Here is a 20,733-nt window from a genome sequence, read left to right as displayed (position 1 = left end):
TCCATTTAGATTCTGTCTCATCTGAATCTGTAGCCCTAATCGCTTTCCATTGTGATTCTGTCTCATCTGAATCTGTAGCCCTAATTCTGTCTCGTCATATGGGCCATGTGAAAAATAATGATGCCACATCTCTTTTCAACTTGTGACAGCTGATGCTTGTACTTGTACTGTGAACTGAAGGCAAACGTTTCTGAACGTCTCATCCTCCATTTTTACGCGTGCTGAAAATAGCCGATCTACTAGCTCACAGCGTGTTGCGGAGGCGACACGTCGTGAGCTTGCAGATCAGCTCTTCCTCTTTGTTTTTAGCCGAGGCGACGTACACAGTCAACACTCAACAGAGTCAGACACACATGGCTATTGGCTCCTCGATGCAAAATGTCCATTCTCCAGGCACTGGAACAAGCCACTCGTGTTGCCGTCTCCCACAGGGACCGACCCTCCACTATGTCGGAACTAAAACCTGTCCCCGTAAAAAGTCGGTGCCTGTGAGAGACGGAAACAACACGAGCGTCCCAACCAACCTGCTCCAGCACCCGGAAAACAAATACAAGTACAGCTGCGTGTGCAAAGCGCGTGTGCATCCCCTTTTTACAACGTTTACAACGAGTAGTTTCCAGACGACAGACATTGTCTTGCCTATTTTAGCAACTAAATCCTCGTTCCTATCGCTCCCCGTGGCAGACATGCTAACGCTGCTTTCAGCTTTTCTCTCTGCGCGGCAGTGGGAGGAGGAGGTAACTACGGTAGCCCGGCAGCCTGCAGGCGAGCAGAGAGAGATTTACCGTAAATGCCCTAGTTAAAGGGAAAAACGATTTTCTTTTTTTGACATCGTCCAAATCCAAAAATCGCGATTTCGATTAAAATTCGATTAATCGTGCAGCCCTACTCTGACTGCACGCAGACAGCCCGCTCTGACTGCACGCAGACAGCCTGCTCTGACTGCACGCAGACAGCCCGCTCTGACTGCACGCAGACAGCCTGCTCTGACTGCACGCAGACAGCCCGCTCTGACTGCACGCAGACAGCCTGCTCTGACTGCACGCAGACAGCCTGCTCTGACTGCACGCAGACCGCCTGCTCTGACTGCACGCAGACAGCCTGCTCTGACTGCACGCAGACAGCCTGCTCTGACTGCACGCAGACAGCCTGCTCTGACTGCACGCAGACAGCCTGCTCTGACTGCACGCAGACCGCCTGCTCTGACTGCACGCAGACAGCCTGCTCTGACTGCACGCAGACAGCCTGCTCTGACTGCACGCAGACAGCCTGCTCTGACTGCACGCAGACAGCCTGCTCTGACTGCACGCAGACAGCCTGCTCTGACTGATTCCAGCTCAGGCGTTCAGACTATCTCTGTATGAACCAACGCTGAGCTTCATCTGGCGTTTCATTTCATTGGTCAGGTTGAAAATGAGCTGAAGTCAAAGAAATGAAATATAAATGAAATCTTTATGTTTGTGTCATGGGTTAGGGTTAGGGCCACTTTGGCTATGTGTTGTTTTTTAATCATTAATAGAAGGTATAATGACTAATGTGTTGTTTTTCATCAGGTTGAAAATGAGCTGAAGTCGATCTGTTGTGACATTCTGGATGTTCTGGACAAACACCTCATCCCTGCTGCCGACACGGGAGAGAGCAAGGTCTTCTACTACAAAATGTAAGTCCTTAACCATAACCCCTACACACTTCTCTAAAACACCCTGGACAACGCTCCACGCGTCCCAGACTGTTCTCCCTTCTCTAAAACACCCTGGACAACGCTCCACACGTCCCAGACTCTTCTCCCTTCTCTAAAACACCCTGGACAACGCTCCACACGTCCCAGACTCTTCTCCCTTCTCTAAAACACCCTGGACAACGCTCCACACGTCCCAGACTCTTCTCCCTTCTGGCTCCAAAACTATGGAATGAACTTCCCATTGCAGTCAGAACTACAGACTCACTCCCAATCTAAACTATGAACTTCCCATTGCAGTCAGAACTACAGACTCACTCCTAATCTAAACTATGGAATGAACTTCCCATTGCTGCAGAGTCCTGCAACGGGTCGGATACCCGCGGATACCCCATGGGTACCCGAGTTTGACGGGTGGGAACGGGCGGCGGGACAATATACCTTTATAAATTAACGGGTACGGGCGGAACGCAACGCAACGCGGGTGGGTGACCTTTTTTAATCAGCGGACCCGCACTGCATGATGTTATAAACAGCAGCTGAGCTGGGGTTTTTCTCAACAGCGGAGACAAGTTAAATCACATGCCCAAGGAATGGTCAGTGATGTCACATCACTGCCGATTCCTTCATAATGGCGTTCTGTTTCTGCTGCTGTGCTTAGTGTGCTACTTCCTTGTTGCATAGCAGTGACATCACGGCCCAATCCTTGCTTCCTTATCGTAGCATTTCACGTGTGGAGTTTTATCACCAGGCTGCAGCCTGTACTGTAACATATAGGGTTAGGGTTAGGGTTAGGGTTAGGGTTAGGGTTAACCCGCTGATGAAACACCAAGGGATTATAATGGGTTAGGGTTAGGGTTAACCCGCTGATGAAACACCAAGGGATTATAATGGGTTAGGGTTAGCTAACCCTAACCCTAACCAGCCTGTACTGTAATATATAGGGTTAGGGTTAGGGTTAACCCGCTGATGAAACACCAAGGGATTATAATGCCAACATTCAACACAAGCTGTAAAGCTAACCCAGGTAATGTTGGCCTAATGCGTCACTCTGTCTAAGTGTAAATAAAGTTAAAAAGATGAGCCTGATGGCTAATCTTTTTTTTTATCATCCTCTCCTTGTTGATATATTATGCCAATATGCCATTCAGGTCGAAATCATGATATAACTCTATGTTGTGATAATAAGCAGCAGTATAGCCTCAGTCAACTACATGTCTTCATGATATAACTCTATGTTGTGATAATAAGCAGCAGTATAGCCTCAGTCAACTACATGTCTTCATGATATAACTATGTTGTGATAATAAGCAGCAGTATAGCCTCAGTCAACTACATGTCTTCATGATATAACTATGTTGTGATAATAAGCAGCAGTATAGCCTCAGTCAACTACATGTCTTCATGATATAACTATGTTGTGATAATAAGCAGCAGTATAGCCTCAGTCAACTACATGTCTCTCTACGTCGGCCTCAGACGAGCCTTCCATCGCCGTTTCCAGTCATCTCGGTTCTCCATACATCTGGCCAGCTCCTTTGTGCTTTCCGCGCCAGTATCTTTCTTTAGTACGTCCACGTAGGTAGGTGTGGGACGTCCTCTCGATCGATGCCCGTGTGTCGGTTCCCACAGTACAAGCTTTTTGGCCGGGAGTTCTTGGTGTCGGTGGCAGTGGCCAGCTAGTCTCATCCTCCTTACTGCTATCTTCTCTGTTACACTTGGTAATGCCTCGTACAGCCGCTTGTTGGTGATGTGCTCGTCCCTGTTGGTGTTAAGTACCAGACGTAACATTCTGGTGTAGCACCCATCCAGGGATTTCTGTAGGGCTTGTGTTAGTGTATGTCTTCATGATATAACTCTATGTTGTGATAATAAGCAGCAGTATAGCCTCAGTCAACTACATGTCTTCATGATATAACTATGTTGTGATAATAAGCAGCAGTATAGCCTCAGTCAACTACATGTCTTCTGTTCTGTGTGCAACACTCTCTCTCTCCAGGAAGGAGGACTATCATCGGTACCTAGCAGAGTTCTCTCTCTCTGTAATGTAAAGTGAATGTCTCTCTCTCTCTCTCTCTCTCTCTCTCTCTCTCTCTGTAATGTAAAGTGAATGTCTCTCTCTCTCGGTAATGTAAAGTGAATGTCTGTCTCTCTCTCTCTCTCTCTCTCTCTCTCTCTGTAATGTAAAGTGAATGTCTATCTCTCTCTCTCTCTCTCTCTCTCTCTCTCTCTCTCGGTAATGTAAAGTGAATGTCTGTCTCTCTCTCTCTCTCTCTCTCTCTCTCGCTCGGTAATGTAAAGTGAATGTCTCTCTCTCTCTCTCTCTCTCTCTCTCTCTCTGTAATGTAAAGTGAATGTCTCTCTCTCTGTAATGTAAAGTGAATGTCTCTCTCTCGGTAATGTAAAGTGAATGTCTGTCTCTCTCTCTCTAATGTAAAGTGAATGTCTCTCTCTCCAGGAAGGGGGACTACCATCAGTACCTAGCAGAGTTCTCTCTCTCTCTGTAATGTAAAGTGAATCTCTCTCTCTCTCTCTCTCTCTCTCTCTCTCTCTCTCTCTCTCTCTCTCTCTCTCTCTCTCTCTCTCTCTCTCTAATGTAAAGTGAATGTCTCTCTCTCCAGGAAGGGGGACTACCACCGGTACCTAGCAGAGTTCGCGACGGGTAACGACAGGAAGGAAGCGGCAGAGAACAGTCTGGTTGCGTATAAGGCAGCGAGCGACATCGCTATGATCGAACTCCCTCCGACTCACCCCATCCGCCTCGGCCTGGCGCTCAACTTCTCTGTGTTCTACTACGAAATACTCAACTCCCCGGATAGAGCGTGCAGGTATGGACTACACTACCCATAACGCACCTCTCACCTCTACACTACACTACCCATAACACACCACTCACCCCTACACTACCCATAACACACCTCTCACCTCTACACTACACTACCCATAACACACCACTCACCTCTACACTACACTACCCATAACACACCACTCACCCCTACACTACCCATAACACACCACTCACCTCTACACTACACTACCCATAACACACCACTCACCTCTACACTACACTACCCATAACACACCACTCACCTCTACACTACACTACCCATAACACACCACTCACCTCTACACTACACTACCCATAACACACCACTCACCCCTACACTACCCATAACACACCACTCACCTCTACACTACACTACCCATAAGGCACCACTCACCCCTACACTACACTACCCATAACGCACCACTCACCTGATGGAGCATGCAGGTATGAACTACACTACACTACCCATAACACACCACTCACCCCTACACTACACTACACTACCCATAACGCACCACTCACCTCTACACTACACTACCCATAACGCACCACTCACCTGATGGAGCATGCCGGTATGAACTACACTACACTACCCATAACACACCACTCACCCCTACACTACACTACACTACCCATAACGCACCACTCTCCTGATGGAGCATGCAGGTATGAACTACACTACACTACCCATAACACACCACTCACCCCTACACTACACTACACTACCCATAACGCACCACTCTCCTGATGGAGCATGCAGGTATGAACTACACTACACTACCCATAACGCACCACTCACCTCTACACTACACTACCCATAACGCACCACTCACCTGATGGAGCATGCAGGTATGAACTACACTACACTACCCATAACACACCACTCACCTCTACACTACACTACCCATAACGCACCACTCACCCCTACACTACACTACCCATAACGCACCACTCACCTGATGGAGCATGCAGGTATGAACTACACTACACTACCCATAACACACCACTCACCCCTACACTACACTACACTACCCATAACGCACCACTCTCCTGATGGAGCATGCAGGTATAAACTAGCCTGGCTAATAAGCCAGACTCCAATCAAACTGTCGTGTGGTATTTGAGTCTGGAGATGCTGTGTATGGATCTTGTTTCCCGGGGGGCGGGTTCAAACATTTTCTCTCTCTCGCAATTGGTCAGAGCTACTGTCAGTCAAAGGTTTCAAGCATTGAACGTCACTGTACCAAAGCCCGCCCATATTGCATACCGTGTCCCGATTGGCCACACCAGTTCTCTGGTGTAGGAAATGGGCATACAATTGAGCGTAATCTGCCGGCAGGCAATTTTCTTTTGCCAACGGCTGATTCGGTCTGGCTTATTAGCCAGGCTAGGTATGAACTACACTACACTACCCATAGGTAGTCTATGTAGAAGAGGCTCTTCTATATAGACTACATAGAGGCTCTTCTATATAGACTACATAGAGGCTCTTCTACATAGACTACATAGAGGCTCTTCTACATAGACTACATAGAGGCTCTTCTACATAGACTACATAGAGGCTCTTCTATATAGACTACATAGAGGCTCTTCTACATAGACTACATAGAGGCTCTTCTACATAGACTACATAGAGGCTCTTCTACATAGACTACATAGAGGCTCTTCTACATAGACTACATAGAGGCTCTTCTACATAGACTACATAGAGGCTCTTCTATATAGACTACATAGAGGCTCTTCTACATAGACTACATAGAGGCTCTTCTACATAGACTACATAGAGGCTCTTCTACATAGACTACATAGAGGCTCTTCTACATATACTACATAGAGGCTCTTCTATATAGACTACATAGAGGCTCTTCTACATAGACTACATAGAGGCTCTTCTACATAGACTACATAGAGGCTCTTCTACATAGACTACATAGAGGCTCTTCTATATAGACTACATAGAGGCTCTTCTACATAGAGGCTCTTCTATATAGAGGCTCTTCTATATAGACTACATAGAGGCTCTTCTACATAGACTACATAGAGGCTCTTCTACATAGAGGCTCTTCTACATAGACTACATAGAGGCTCTACTACATAGAGGCTCTTCTACATAGAGGCTCTTCTACATAGACTACATAGAGGCTTTACTACATAGAGGCTCTTCTATATAGACTACATAGAGGCTCTTCTACATAGACTACATAGAGGCTCTACTACATAGAGGCTCTTCTATATAGACTACATAGAGGCTCTTCTATATAGACTACATAGAGGCTCTACTACATAGACTACATAGAGGCTCTACTACATAGAGGCTCTTCTACATAGACTACATAGAGGCTCTTCTATATAGACTACATAGAGGCCCCCCAGTGTCCCCCCCCCCAGTGCCTCCCTAGACAGTGCCCCCCAGTGCCTCCCTAGACAGTGCCCCCCAGTGCCTCCCTAGACAGTGCCCCCCAGTGCCTCCCTAGACAGTGCCCCCCCAGTGCCCCCCCAGTGCCTCCCTAGACAGTGCCCCCCAGTGTCCCCCCCAGTGCCTCCCTAGGCAGTGCCTCCCTAGACAGTGCCCCCCCAGTGCCTCCCTAGACAGTGCCCCCCAGTGTCCCCCCCAGTGCCTCCCTAGGCAGTGCCTCCCTAGACAGTGCCCCCCCAGTGCCTCCCTAGACAGTGCCCCCCCAGTGCCTCCCTAGACAGTGCCCCCCCAGTGCCTCCCTAGACAGTGCCCCCCAGTGTCCCCCCCCGTGCCTCCCTAGACAGTGCCCCCCCAGTGCCTCCCTAGACAGTGCCCCCCCAGTGCCTCCCTAGACAGTGCCCCCCCAGTGCCTCCCTAGACAGTGCCCCCCAGTGTCCCCCAGTGCCTCCCTAGACAGTGCCCCCCCAGTGCCTCCCTAGACAGTGCCCCCCCAGTGCCTCCCTAGACAGTGCCCCCCAGTGTCCCCCAGTGCCTCCCTAGACAGTGTCCCCCCAGTGCCTCCCCCAAGTGCCCCCCAGTGTCCCCCAAGTGCCCCCCAGTGTCCCCCAAGTGCCCCCCAGTGCCTCCCCCAAGTGCCCCCCATTGCTCCCCCAGTGCCTCCCTAGACAGTGCCCCCCAGTGCCTCCCCAGACAGTGCCCCCCCCCCCCCTAGTAAAAGACTAAGACGAAAAAAGAAAAACTAAGACTAAAAGACTAAATTATTTTGATATTTCGTCGACTAAGACTAGACTAACAAAAAATAATTTCAGAAGACTAAATGGGACTAAAGACTAAATGTGAGTTATTCAAAAGACTAAGACTAAATCAAAATATGCTGAAAATTAACACTGATTGGAGTCTATGGACTTTAGAGTGAGGTTTACATAATGCATTGGAGTCTATGGACTTTAGGGTGAAGTTTACTGAATACATTGGAGTCTATGGACTTTAGAGTGAGGTTTACATAATGCATTGGAGTCTATGGACTTTAGAGTGAGGTTTACATAATGCATTGGAGTCTATGGACTTTAGAGTGAGGTTTACATAATGCATTGGAGTCTATGGACTTTAGAGTGAGGTTTACATAATGCATTGGAGTCTATGGACTTTAGAGTGAAGTTTACTGTGCATTTGAGTCTATGGACTTTGGAGTGAAGTTTACATAATGCATTGGAGTCTATGGACTTTAGAGTGAAGTTTACAGAATGAATTGGAGTCTATGGACTTTAGAGTGAGGTTTACATAATGCATTGGAGTCTATGGACTTTAGAGTGAAGTTTACTGTGCATTGAAGTCTATGGACTTTAGGGTGAAGTTTACTGAATGCATTGGAGTCTATGGACTTTAGAGTGAGGTTTAACGAATGCATTGGAGTCTATGGACTTTAGAGTGAAGTTTACAGAATGCATTGGAGTCTATGGACTTTAGAGTGAAGTTTACTGAATGCATTGGAGTCTATGGACTTTAGAGTGAAGTGTACAGAATGCATTGGATTATATGGACTTTAGGGGGAAGTTTACAGAATGCATTGGAGTCTATGGACTTTAGAGTGAAGTGTACTGAATGCATTGGAGTCTATGGACTTTAGGGTGAAGTTTACAGAATGCATTGGAGTCTATGGACTTTAGAGTGAAGTTTACTGAATGCATTGGAGTCTATGGACTTTAGGGTGAAGTTTACTGAATGCATTGGAGTCTATGGACTTTAGGGTGAAGTTTACTGAATGCATTTGAGTCTATGGACTTTAAAGTGAAGTTTACTGAATGCATTGGATTCTATGGACTTTAGAGTGAAGTTTACTGAATGCATTGGAGTCTATGGACTTTAGAGTGAAGTTTACTGAATGCATTGGAGTCTATGGACTTTAGGGTGAAGTTTACTGAATGCATTGGAGTCTATGGACTTTAGGGTGAAGTTTACTGAATGCATTGGAGTCTATGGACTTTAGGGTGAAGTTTACAGCATGCATTGGAGTCTATGGACTTTAGAGTGAAGTTTACAGCATGCATTGGAGTCTATGGACTTTAGAGTGAAGTTTACAGCATGCATTGGAGTCTATGGACTTTAGAGTGAAGTTTACAGCATGCATTGGAGTCTATGGACTTTAGAGTGAAGTTTACAGCATGCATTGGAGTCTATGGACTTTAGAGTGAAGTTTACAGCATGCATTGGAGTCTATGGACTTTAGGGTGAAGTTTACTGAATGCATTGGAGTCTATGGACTTTAGGGTGAAGTTTACTGAATGCATTTGAGTCTATGGACTTTAAAGTGAAGTTTACTGAATGCATTGGATTCTATGGACTTTAGAGTGAAGTTTACTGAATGCATTGGAGTCTATGGACTTTAGAGTGAAGTTTACTGAATGCATTGGAGTCTATGGACTTTAGGGTGAAGTTTACTGAATGCATTGGAGTCTATGGACTTTAGAGTGAAGTTTACAGCATGCATTGGAGTCTATGGACTTTAGGGTGAAGTTTACTGAATGCATTGGAGTCTATGGACTTTAGGGTGAAGTTTACAGCATGCATTGGAGTCTATGGACTTTAGAGTGAAGTTTACAGCATGCATTGGAGTCTATGGACTTTAGAGTGAGTACATGAACGTGACCAGGCGGTTTTTCAATATCGCAACTCTTCTATTGGATGGCTCTGCCTTTACTCTATAACAGTACACAGTTAGTCCCAATACTTGATTCTGATTGGCTGGTTACCGTTGTAAAATCTCACGATAATCCACACCTTCAATCACTTCATGTCATTCCCAGCTGATCCCGCAGCTCTGTTGCTGAACCCATTTTGGGCGGGAACCTCTTTTGGTGTTAGCATTATGTTATGCTTTAGCTATTGAAGCTTGTAGGTCTGCTATTTTTGAAAAATCGAAGAACGACTGACATAGAAACATAGCTTTTTCAGAAAACTGTCAGGATGTAGAAGACATTTTTAGAATCTGATCTCAGGTCAGAATGGGTTAACTTATCTTAAGGGGAAGGGGAGCACAAACCCTGTGTCTGGTTTGAAGTGTTGTCACAGATTGTGTGTCAGGCGGCCCATTGTGTGTCAGACGGCCCATTGGGTTAGGGTTAGGGTTAACCCTAACCCTAACCCACAGATTGTGTGTCAGACGGCCCATTGTGTGTCAGACGGCCCATTGTGTGTCAGACGGCCCATTGCGGTCCCGTCACTAGTCACAGATTGTGTCAGACGGCCCATTGTGTGTCAGACGGCCCATTGGGTTAGGGTTAGGGTTAACCCTAACCCTAACCCACAGATTGTGTGTCAGACGGCCCATTGTGTGTCAGACGGCCCATTGTGTGTCAGACGGCCCATTGTGTGTCAGGCGGCCCATTGCGGTCCTGTCACTAGTCACAGATTGTGTGTAAGACGGCCCATTGTGTGTCAGACGGCCCTCCCCTCTCCTCTCCTCTCCTCTCCGGCCCATTGCGGTCCTGTCACTAGTCACAGATTGTGTGTCAGACGGCCCATTGTGTGTCAGACGGCCCATTGTGTGTCAGGCGGCCCATTGCGGTCCTGTCACTAGTCACAGATTGTGTGTCAGACGGCCCATTGTGTGTCAGACGGCCCTCCCCTCTCCTCTCCTCTCCGGCCCATTGCGGTCCCGTCACTAGTCGTGTCACAGATTGTGTGTCAGACAACCCATTGCGGTCCCGTCACTAGTCACAGATTGTGTGTCAGGCGGCCCATTGTGTGTCAGACGGCCCATTGCGGTCCCGTCACTAGTCACAGATTGTGTGTCAGACGGCCCATTGTGTGTCAGACCTCTCCTCTCCTCTCCGGCCCATTGCGGTCCCGTCACTAGTCGTGTCACAGATTGTGTGTCAGGCGGCCCATTGCGGTCCCGTCACTAGTCACAGATTGTGTGTCAGACGGCCCATTGTGTGTCAGACGGCCCATTGTGTGTCAGACGGCCCATTGCGGTCCCGTCACTAGTCGCGTTAGAATTAATCATATTTCCCGTTGTCGATCGCCTCGCGGGTGTTTTGGCAACATGTTGCTACTTCAGCTACATCCAAGATGGCGCCTGGTGCACCTTGTACAAGCAGGGCTCCAAGATGGCGCCTGGTGCACCTTGTACAAGCACCTGGTGCACCTTGTACAGGCACCTGGTGCACCTTGTACAAGCAGGGCTCCAGACTGGTGCACCTTGTACAAGCAGGGCTCCAGATGGCGCCTGGTGCACCTTGTACAAGCAGGGCTCCAGATGGCGCCTGGTGCACCTTGTACAAGCAGGGCTCCAGACTAACTTTAGATGGCGCCTGGTGCACCTTGTACAAGCAGGGCTCCAGACTAACTTTAGATGGCGCCTGGTGCACCTTGTACAAGCAGGGCTCCAGACTAACTTTAGATGGCGCCTGGTGCACCTTGTACAAGCAGGGCTCCAGACTAACTTTAGATGGCGCCTGGTGCACCTTGTACAAGCAGGGCTCCAGACTAACTTTAGATGGCGCCTGGTGCACCTTGTACAAGCAGGGCTCCAGACTAACTTTAGATGGCGCCTGGTGCACCTTGTACAAGCAGGGCTCCAGACTAACTTTAGATGGCGCCTGGTGCACCTTGTACAAGCAGGGCTCCAGACTAACTTTAGATGGCGCCTGGTGCACCTTGTACAAGCAGGGCTCCAGACTAACGGTGCACCTTGTACAAGCAGGGCTCCAGACTAACTTTTTCACAGGTAGCACTGGTGCCACCTACCTTTTCATTTGGTAGCGCCACCACAAATTAGGTAGCACCATATTTTTCTTTGTATAGCGTAGTATTAATACATGATCTTATCATGCCCCCACATCGGGCGCCATTTATTTATGTAGTGGTTTCCACCATTAAAGGTTTGAATCATAAAACCCCCTACAAAGGTCACTGTGTAAAAAACAGCAACCTACCTGGTTATACTTCAAAACACTGTAGATGGTTTCAACCCACCACAAAGTCACTCAGTCAATAAAGGCAATATTTATATTCCACACACAGAAAGTCAGTTTAAGATTTTGTGTTGAAAATTAAATGCAGTCCAAACCTTTTGGATTAATAAAGTGACAATTTGTACAATATCTCCATTACCATTATCCAAATTAATTCCTTATTATAATATTTCTACATTTTGGAAAAAATCTTTTGCAATGTGAAATGCCACCAAATTCTTAATCCTTTTCCTTGTCTTTATTGGCCAACTTGTGAAAGCTGCATGCTTTTATTGTGAAGGCAAAAGTTTCGGAATGCTCTCAGAGCCTGCATATCTCCGCATGCTGAAAATAGCTGATCTACAAGCTCACAACGCGCTGCGTCCGCGACGCGTTGTGAGCTTGTAGATCAGCTATTTTCAGCACGGAACACGAAGAATAAATCAGGCATCAGTGCTCTTCACTCACTGGGAGGGAGATTAATGTATTTTGTTGGCCGATCAGCATGTATGGACGTATGGTATGGACACATAGGCTACCTCCTCGATGCAAACATAACAAGCTTTGGAAGCTATTTTTCGTGGCACATGTTTAATCAAACAACACGTTTACTAAGTTTCACTCAGTGTTTGGGTCGGGAGTCGGCTGTCTGTGTAGATTATGACTGATCATCATGCAGTTAGATATGCGCGCTGCGCGCTCCAGTGAAATTGTACAGCTGAGAAAGATTAGTTAATTTGTGTCGGATAAGCTGCGTTCAGACCTGAATATATATTCGCCTCGGTTCGTCCAGTTTGTACCGCGGCAGGTCGCGCCGCGCCCGTCGTCTTTGAATTGACTTTGTATGTAATCGCGCCGCTCTGACCATCCAAGTCTGAAGGGCTTATTTGTGGGTTTTCGTGAACGATCGTTCTTTGAACACTGGGCGTTAGGCGAACGTCCAATGTTTTCAATCAATGGAACGGGCAAGCACTGCGGGATGTTTCCTCCACTCATCCTTCCAGCAAGTCGCACCTGTGCGACCTCATTCAATTTTAAATATCACCCTTAATAAAGTAAGTCGCATATGCGACCTAATAGGTCGCACGCTGGAGCCCTGTGTACAAGGCAGCGTTTATTAACAGAACGTGTTTCTGTCTCCCCCTGGTGGACAGGTTGGCCAAGGCAGGTTTTATTAACCCATTTTGGGCGGGAACCCATTTTGGTGTTTTAAGCATTATGTTATACTTTAGCTATTGAAAAATAGCAGATCTACAAGCTCATAGCGAGCTTGTATGTCTACGAGCTTGTATGTCTGCTATTTTTGAAAAATCGTGAAAATGTGGTGCAAATCATTGAATATATATTCTTTCAGAGCGAACCTTTTTGACTCAAATCTTTGCTTCTGGGGGGGGTCCCTGGAACAACATATTTTCAGATGGGGGTCAGAGGCCAATTACATATATTCTTGGCGGTCCTACTGACATAGAAACATAGGTTTTTCAGAATACTGTCAGGATTTAGAAGACAATCTGGCCAGGTCTAAACATAATGTGTTTATGTCTCCCCCTGGTGGATAGGTTGGTTTATGAGAGCCCACGCAAAACTGCCCAAAAATCACTTTCACCTAGAAAATCCATTCACATTTTTTATAATTCAGCTGACTGTGGAGACACATGCTGGAACTTTTTACTTTGAAATGTTTTATAGTTTCTGAGTTATTTAATTTAAACGCCAAATGCATTCTCAATGGCGAAAACACAAACTTTGGAACCACGTATTAAAAAAAAAAAAACGGCTCTGCCCGTGCGGTAATACCAAAGACGTCCACAGACGTCTTGGGCAATTAATGTGTTAACATAATGTGTTTTTGTCTCCCCATGGTGGACAGGTTGGTTTATTAACAGAATGTGTTTATGTTTCACCCTGGTGAACAGGTTGGTTTATTAACAGAATGTGTTTATGTTTCCCCCTGGTGGACAGGTTGGTTTATTAACAGAATGTGTCTGTCTCCCCCTGGTGGACAGGTTGGCCAAGGCAGCGTTTGATGACGCCATCGCAGAACTGGACACGCTAAGTGAAGAAAGTTACAAGGACTCAACGCTCATCATGCAGTTGTTACGAGATAACCTCACGCTATGGACGTCCGACATGCAGGGAGACGGTTAGTATCTACTATATCTAGATCTATGATAACCTGACACTATGGACCAGTGACATGCAGGGAGACGGTTAGTATCTACAATATCTAGATCTATGATAACCTGACACTATGGACCAGTGACATGCAGGGAGACGGTTAGTATCTACAATATCTAGATCTATGATAACCTGACACTAGACCAGTGACATGCAGGGAGACGGTTAGTATCTACTATATCTAGATCTATGATAACCTGACACTATGGACCAGTGACATGCAGGGAGACGGTTAGTATCTACTATATCTAGATCTATGATAACCTGACACTATGGACCAGTGACATGCAGGGAGACGGTTAGTATCTACTATATCTATATCTATGATAACCTGACACTATGGACCAGTAACATGCAAGGAGACCGTTAGTATCTACTATATCTATATCTATGATATCTTGATTCATCCGATGTTCGGATGTCATTTGTGACTTTGTCTCGCATCGCTCCCGATGCGCTAATGCTAATAATAGCCAATCGTTACAATGGCGGTCTGCAGGCTGCTAGAGGTAAACGGCCTGTGCTAATGCTAATAACATGACGTCTGCAGGCTGCTAGAGGTAAACGGCCTGTGCTAATGCTAATAACAACATGGTGGTCTGCAGGCTGCTAGAGGTAAATGCTAATGCTAATAACATGGCGGTCTGCAGGCTGCTAGAGGTAAATGCTAATGCTAATAACAACATGGTGGTCTGCAGGCTTCTAGAGGTAAATGCTAATGGTAATAACATGACCTCTGCAAGCTGCTAGAGGTAAATGCTAATGCTAATAACATGGCGGTCTGCAGGCTGCTAGAGGTAAATGCTAATGCTAATAACATGGCGGTCTGCAGGCTGCTAGAGGTAAATGCTAATGCTAATAACATGGCGGTCTGCAGGCTGCTAGAGGTAAATGCTAATGCTAATAACAACATGGCGGACTGCAGGCTGCTAGAGGTAAATGCTAATGCTAATAACATGGCGGACTGCAGGCTGCTAGAGGTAAATGCTAATGCTAATAACATGGCGGTCTGCTGGCTGCTAGAGGTAAATGCTAATGCTAATAACATGGCGGTCTGCAGGCTGCTAGAGGTAAATGCTAATGCTAATAACATGGCGGTCTGCAGGCTGCTAGAGGTAAATGCTAATGCTAATAACAACATGGCGGTCTGCAGGCTGCTAGAGGTAAATGCTAATGCTAATAACATGGCGGTCTGCATGCTGCTAGAGGTAAATGCTAATGCTAATAACAACATGGCGGACTGCAGGCTGCTAGAGGTAAATGCTAATGCTAATAACATGGCGGACTGCAGGCTGCTAGAGGTAAATGCTAATGCTAATAACAACATGGTGGTCTGCAGGCTTCTAGAGGTAAATGCTAATGGTAATAACATGACCTGCAAGCTGCTAGAGGTAAATGCTAATGCTAATAACATGGCGGTCTGCAGGCTGCTAGAGGTAAATGCTAATGCTAATAACATGGCGGTCTGCAGGCTGCTAGAGGTAAATGCTAATGCTAATAACATGGCGGACTGCAGGCTGCTAGAGGTAAATGCTAATGCTAATAACATGGCGGTCTGCAGGCTGCTAGAGGTAAATGCTAATGCTAATAACATGGCGGTCTGCAGGCTGCTAGAGGTAAATGCTAATGCTAATAACATGGCGGACTGCAGGCTGCTAGAGGTAAATGCTAATGCTAATAACATGGCGGACTGCAGGCTGCTAGAGGTAAATGCTAATGATAATAACATGGCGGTCTGCTGGCTGCTAGAGGTAAATGCTAATGCTAATAACATGGCGGTCTGCAGGCTGCTAGAGGTAAATGCTAATGCTAATAACATGGCGGTCTGCAGGCTGCTAGAGGTAAATGCTAATGCTAATAACATGGCGGTCTGCAGGCTGCTAGAGGTAAATGTTAATGCTAATAACATGGCGGTCTGCAGGCTGCTAGAGGTAAATGCTAATGCTAATAACAACATGGTGGACTGCAGGCTGCTAAAGGTAAATGCTAATGCTAATAACATGGCGGTCTGCAGGCTGCTAGAGGTAAATGCTAATGCTAATAACATGGCGGTCTGCAGGCTGCTAGAGGTAAATGTTAATGCTAATAACATGGCGGTCTGCAGGCTGCTAGAGGTAAATGCTAATGCTAATAACAACATGGTGGACTGCAGGCTGCTAGAGGTAAATGTTAATGCTAATAACATGGCGGTCTGCAGGCTGCTAGAGGTAAATGCTAATGCTAATAACATGGCGGTCTGCAGGCTGCTAGAGGTAAATGTTAATGCTAATAACATGGCGGTCTGCATGCTGCCAGACGTAAATGCTAATGCTAATAACAACATGGTGGACTGCAGGCTGCTAGAGGTAAATGCTAATAACATGGCGGTCTGCTGGCTGCTAGAGGTAAATGCTAATGCTAATAACAACATGACATCTGCAGACTGCTAGAGGTAAATGCTAATCGCAGTCGGCCACCGGCTTACTTGGGAAAGATGCAACTTGGGAACCTAATGATATACGTTGTCATAGCAGCCTGCAGAGGTAAATGCTAATGCTAATTACAACATGGTGGACTGCAGGCTGCTAGAGGTAAATGTTAATGCTAATAACATGGCGGTCTGCAGGCTGCTAGAGGTAAATGCTAATGCTAATAACATGGCGGTCTGCAGGCTGCTAGAGGTAAATGTTAATGCTAATAACATGGCGGTCTGCATGCTGCCAGACGTAAATGCTAATGCTAATAACAACATGGTGGACTGCAGGCTGCTAGAGGTAAATGCTAATAACATGGCGGTCTGCTGGCTGCTAGAGGTAAATGCTGATGCTAATAACAACATGACATCTGCAGACTGCTAGAGGTAAATGCTAATCGCAGTCGGCCACCGGCTTACTTGGGAAAGATGCAACTTGGGAACCTAATGATATACGTTGTCATAGCACCCGTTTTAACTGTCAGCCGGTGTCCCACATGGAGATCTGTGTGTGTGCCTGTGTGTGTGAAGACTGCAAACTGGCAGAGCCTGATTGGTTGAGCCTCAATTGGCTGAGGCAGATCCTTGAAATTGCACAGGTGAAAGGAGTTGGCCTCATTAGGCCCACTGGCAGAGCCTGACCAGGTGAAAGGAGTTGGCCTCATTAGGCCCACTGGCAGAGCCTGACCAGGTGAAAGGAGTTGGCCTCATTAGGCCCACTGGCAGAGCCTGACCAGGTGAAAGGAGTTGCCTCATTAGGCCCACTGGCAGAGCCTGACCAGGTGTAAGGAGTTGGCCTCATTAGGCCCACTGGCAGAGCCTGACCAGGTGAAAGGAGTTGGCCTCATTAGGCCCACTGGCAGAGCCTGACCCAGGTGCAAGGAGTTGGCCTCATTAGGCCCACTGGCAGAGCCTGACCAGAGCCTTTTGTGGTGGTTCTGGAGAACCGTGGGTCCGACCGACTCGATACCAGGCACTGCACTCCCTGTGGGGGTGTGGAACGTGTGTGTCGAATGTGAAGTCGGTGGAGCGAATGGTTCTCGAGTTACGTGCATTACAACCGTACACACATGTACGCAGACAGAGACATGGCGCATTTATAGTGGTGTGTGTGTGTGTGTGTGTGTGTGTGTGTGTGTGTGTGTGTGTGTGTGTGTGTGTGTGTGTGTGTGTGTGTGTGTGTGTGTGTGTGTGTGTGTGTGTGTGTGTGTGTGTGTGTGTGTGTGTGTGTGTGTGTGTGTGTGACAGGCTTCAGCGTTGCAGGCTTCCTGCACGTTTGCATAGTAAGTGCGACCTGCAGTCGCAATAACAATAAATGGTGAAATGTCGCCCCCTGCGGGAGAAAAACAGGAACAGAACATGTAGTAACAGTAGTAGTATTTACAGGGTGTTAAAATAATAATAAAAGGTGAAATGTCGCCCCCTGCAGGAGAAGAACAGCAACATGTAGTAACAGTAATAACAGGGTGTTATATAATAATAATAAAAGGTGAAATGTCGCCTCCTGCAGGAGAATAACAGCAACATGTAATAACAGGGTGTTATATAATAATAATAATAAAAGGTGAAATGTCGCCCCCTGCAGGAGAAGAACAGCAACATGTAGTAACAGTAATAACAGGGTGTTATATAATAATAATAAAAGGTGAAATGTCGCCCCCTGCAGGAGAAGAACAGCAACAGAACAAAGAGGCTCTGCAAGACGTGGAGGATGAGAACCAGTGAGACTCAATGCCCCGCCCCCTCCTCGTCGTCATGACGACAAGCTCCTCCCACCTACCTCCCCGTGACTCCTCCCACCTCCTCAGCAGACTCCGTAGACCAATCGGGGTCGACTACGGAGGTTTATCAAGTCATTTTTTTTTAAAATTTCTTTTAGGTTTTTTTTATTATTTTTTTTATCCCTTTAATTCATTTAAATTAAATAAATAAATAAATACCACTTAATTGAGTCCTTGGAAAGGAGCCAAGTCCATGTCTCTGTGCACACACCCGCGCGCGCGCACACACACACACCCACACGAGGCGTGCTTCTCAAAAACCTGTTTGTTGTCATTACTGTATCAGGGTTTTTGTTTTGCTTTTTTGTTTGTTTTTTTTGTTTTCCTCAATATTTTTATCGGTTGCTGGATGTATTGATCCATCTGGATGGTTGGTGTATTTTGAGAATTTCTTTTTCTTAATGTAATTAAAAAACAGAAAATTAACTTTTATTACTGATATGTTGGTGTTAGTTTATGGGAGCGGTTTTATCTCTGCGTTTAGTTCAAATGGGTTACGGTTGGTTAAAACCTAACCTTTAGGGTTAAAACCTGACCCCATTCTGGGCAGGAACCCCTTTTGGTGTTTTAAGCATTATGTCATACTTTAGCTGTTGAAAAATAGCAGATCTACAAGCTCATAGCGCGGCTTAAAACACCAAAAGGGGTTCCTGCCCAGAATGGGGTCTTAACCCTAACCCGGTTAGGGTTAAGACCTGACCCTAAACGGCTGGGTTCCCTAACGGTTGGGGTTTAATCTTAACTCTAAAGGGTTGGGTTCGGTTAGGGAGCCTAACAGTTAAGGGTCTCTGTGTTTAGTTCAAATGAAATGTCGCAATGCCGGGACGGGGGGGTTGGGGGGTGGGGGGGGGTGACAAATCGAAAAACAAAAAAAAAGTGCCCTTTTTGTTAATTTTAGTTTTTCGGAGGAAAGTTGGCAAAGTTTTGGTGATATCCATGTAGTAGTGTATATATATATATATATATATATATATATATATATAATATATCCCCACGTAGTAACGGGCGAAGAGGTTTTGCTAAACTTTTCATCTTGTTTTTTGTTTTTGTTGTTTGTCTCTGGACTGTAAACCTTTGTGCTGAAATACTGTAAGACTCTTGTGTGCAACACAACAGTAATATATATATATATATATATATATATATATATATATATATATATATGAGACTGTGCAACATAACATGCTGAATGAAGGCTGGTGTTGTATTTTTTATTTTTTAAACCACTGAAGAAAAAACAAAACGTAATTTGGGACTTCCACCTTCCGTTCACGCTGAGTTGCGGACGCCGTACTTGGTCTGCTCTTTTTGGGGTTTCTCTCACACCCCCAATCTCCTCCTCCTAGAAATAGACCTTCTGAATCGTCCAAATAGGAGGGAAACGTTAAAAGGCAAAACGCAACAAAAATTGGCCTTAGGAAAAGATAATCAAATCTATATATAAATATATCTGGTTTCCCAGTAAATCTATATATAAATATATCTGGTTTCCCAGTAAATCTATATATAAATTCATCTGGTTTCAGTAAATCTATATATGAATTCATCTGGTTTCAGTAAATCTATATATAAATTAATCTGGCTTCAGTAAATCTATATATAAATTCATCTGGTTTCAGTAAATCTATATATAAATTCATCTGGTTTCAGTAAATCTATATATAAATTCATCTGGTTTCAGTAAATCTATATATAAATTCATCTGGTTTCAGTAAATCTATATATAAATTCATCTGGTTTCAGTAAATCTATATATGAATTCATCTGGTTTCAGTAAATCTAATTTATCTGGTTTCAGTTGCTTGCATGAGTTGACAAATATATTTCTGCTGCTTTTCCCTCATAACTAACTTTATTTCTATTTGTTTCTCTTTGTTTCATTGTGTCTAAACTACTGGATATGTGAGTGATGCCACAGACAGACAGACAGGTGAAACACAGCATGAATTAACATTAAAAACAATCTAAATTAAACATTAAAACAAAAGCTCTTGCGTCTCGTCTCTTCATTGTAGCTCTGCCTTTAAACAGCATTGTTGTAGATATCTATAACTATAGTTTATACTCATCGTTTAACATCTATAACTAGTTTATACTCATAGTTTAACATCTATAACTATAGTTTATACTCATAGTTTAACATCTATAACTATAGTTTATACTCATCGTTTAACATCTATAACTATAGTTTATACTCATAGTTTAACATCTATAACTAGTTTATACTCATAGTTTAACATCTATAACTAGTTTATACTCATAGTTTAACATCTATAACTGGTTTATACTCATAGTTTAACATCTATAACTATAGTTTATACTCATAGTTTAACATCTATAACTATAGTTTATACTCATAGTTAACATAACTAGTTTATACTCATAGTTTAACATCTATAACTATAGTTTATACTCATAGTTAACATCTATAACTATAGTTTATACT

General features: G+C 45.2%; 1 protein-coding gene across 1 annotated transcript in view; it reads left to right on the top strand.

Annotated features, from left to right (window-relative positions):
• The window catches only part of LOC306919191 (14-3-3 protein epsilon), a 34,866-nt gene extending 14,589 nt beyond the window's left edge, over positions 1-20,277 (top strand). The window contains exons 3-6 of the mRNA XM_079532014.1: positions 1,554-1,660; positions 4,300-4,506; positions 13,883-14,019; positions 18,173-20,277. Of these exons, the coding sequence (XP_079388140.1) occupies positions 1,554-1,660; positions 4,300-4,506; positions 13,883-14,019; positions 18,173-18,231 (510 nt within the window). The 3' untranslated portion in view covers positions 18,232-20,277. The remainder of the gene's footprint in view (positions 1-1,553; positions 1,661-4,299; positions 4,507-13,882; positions 14,020-18,172) is intronic.
• Positions 20,278-20,733: the final 456 nt, after the last annotated feature.

The sequence above is a fragment of the Electrona antarctica genome, assembly GCF_951216825.1.
Source record: "Electrona antarctica genome assembly, contig: scaffold_51, whole genome shotgun sequence".
Lineage (NCBI taxonomy): Eukaryota > Metazoa > Chordata > Actinopteri > Myctophiformes > Myctophidae > Electrona > Electrona antarctica.
Note: the sequence above shows the minus strand (reverse complement) of the source record. Positions and strands in the feature narration are given on the sequence as shown.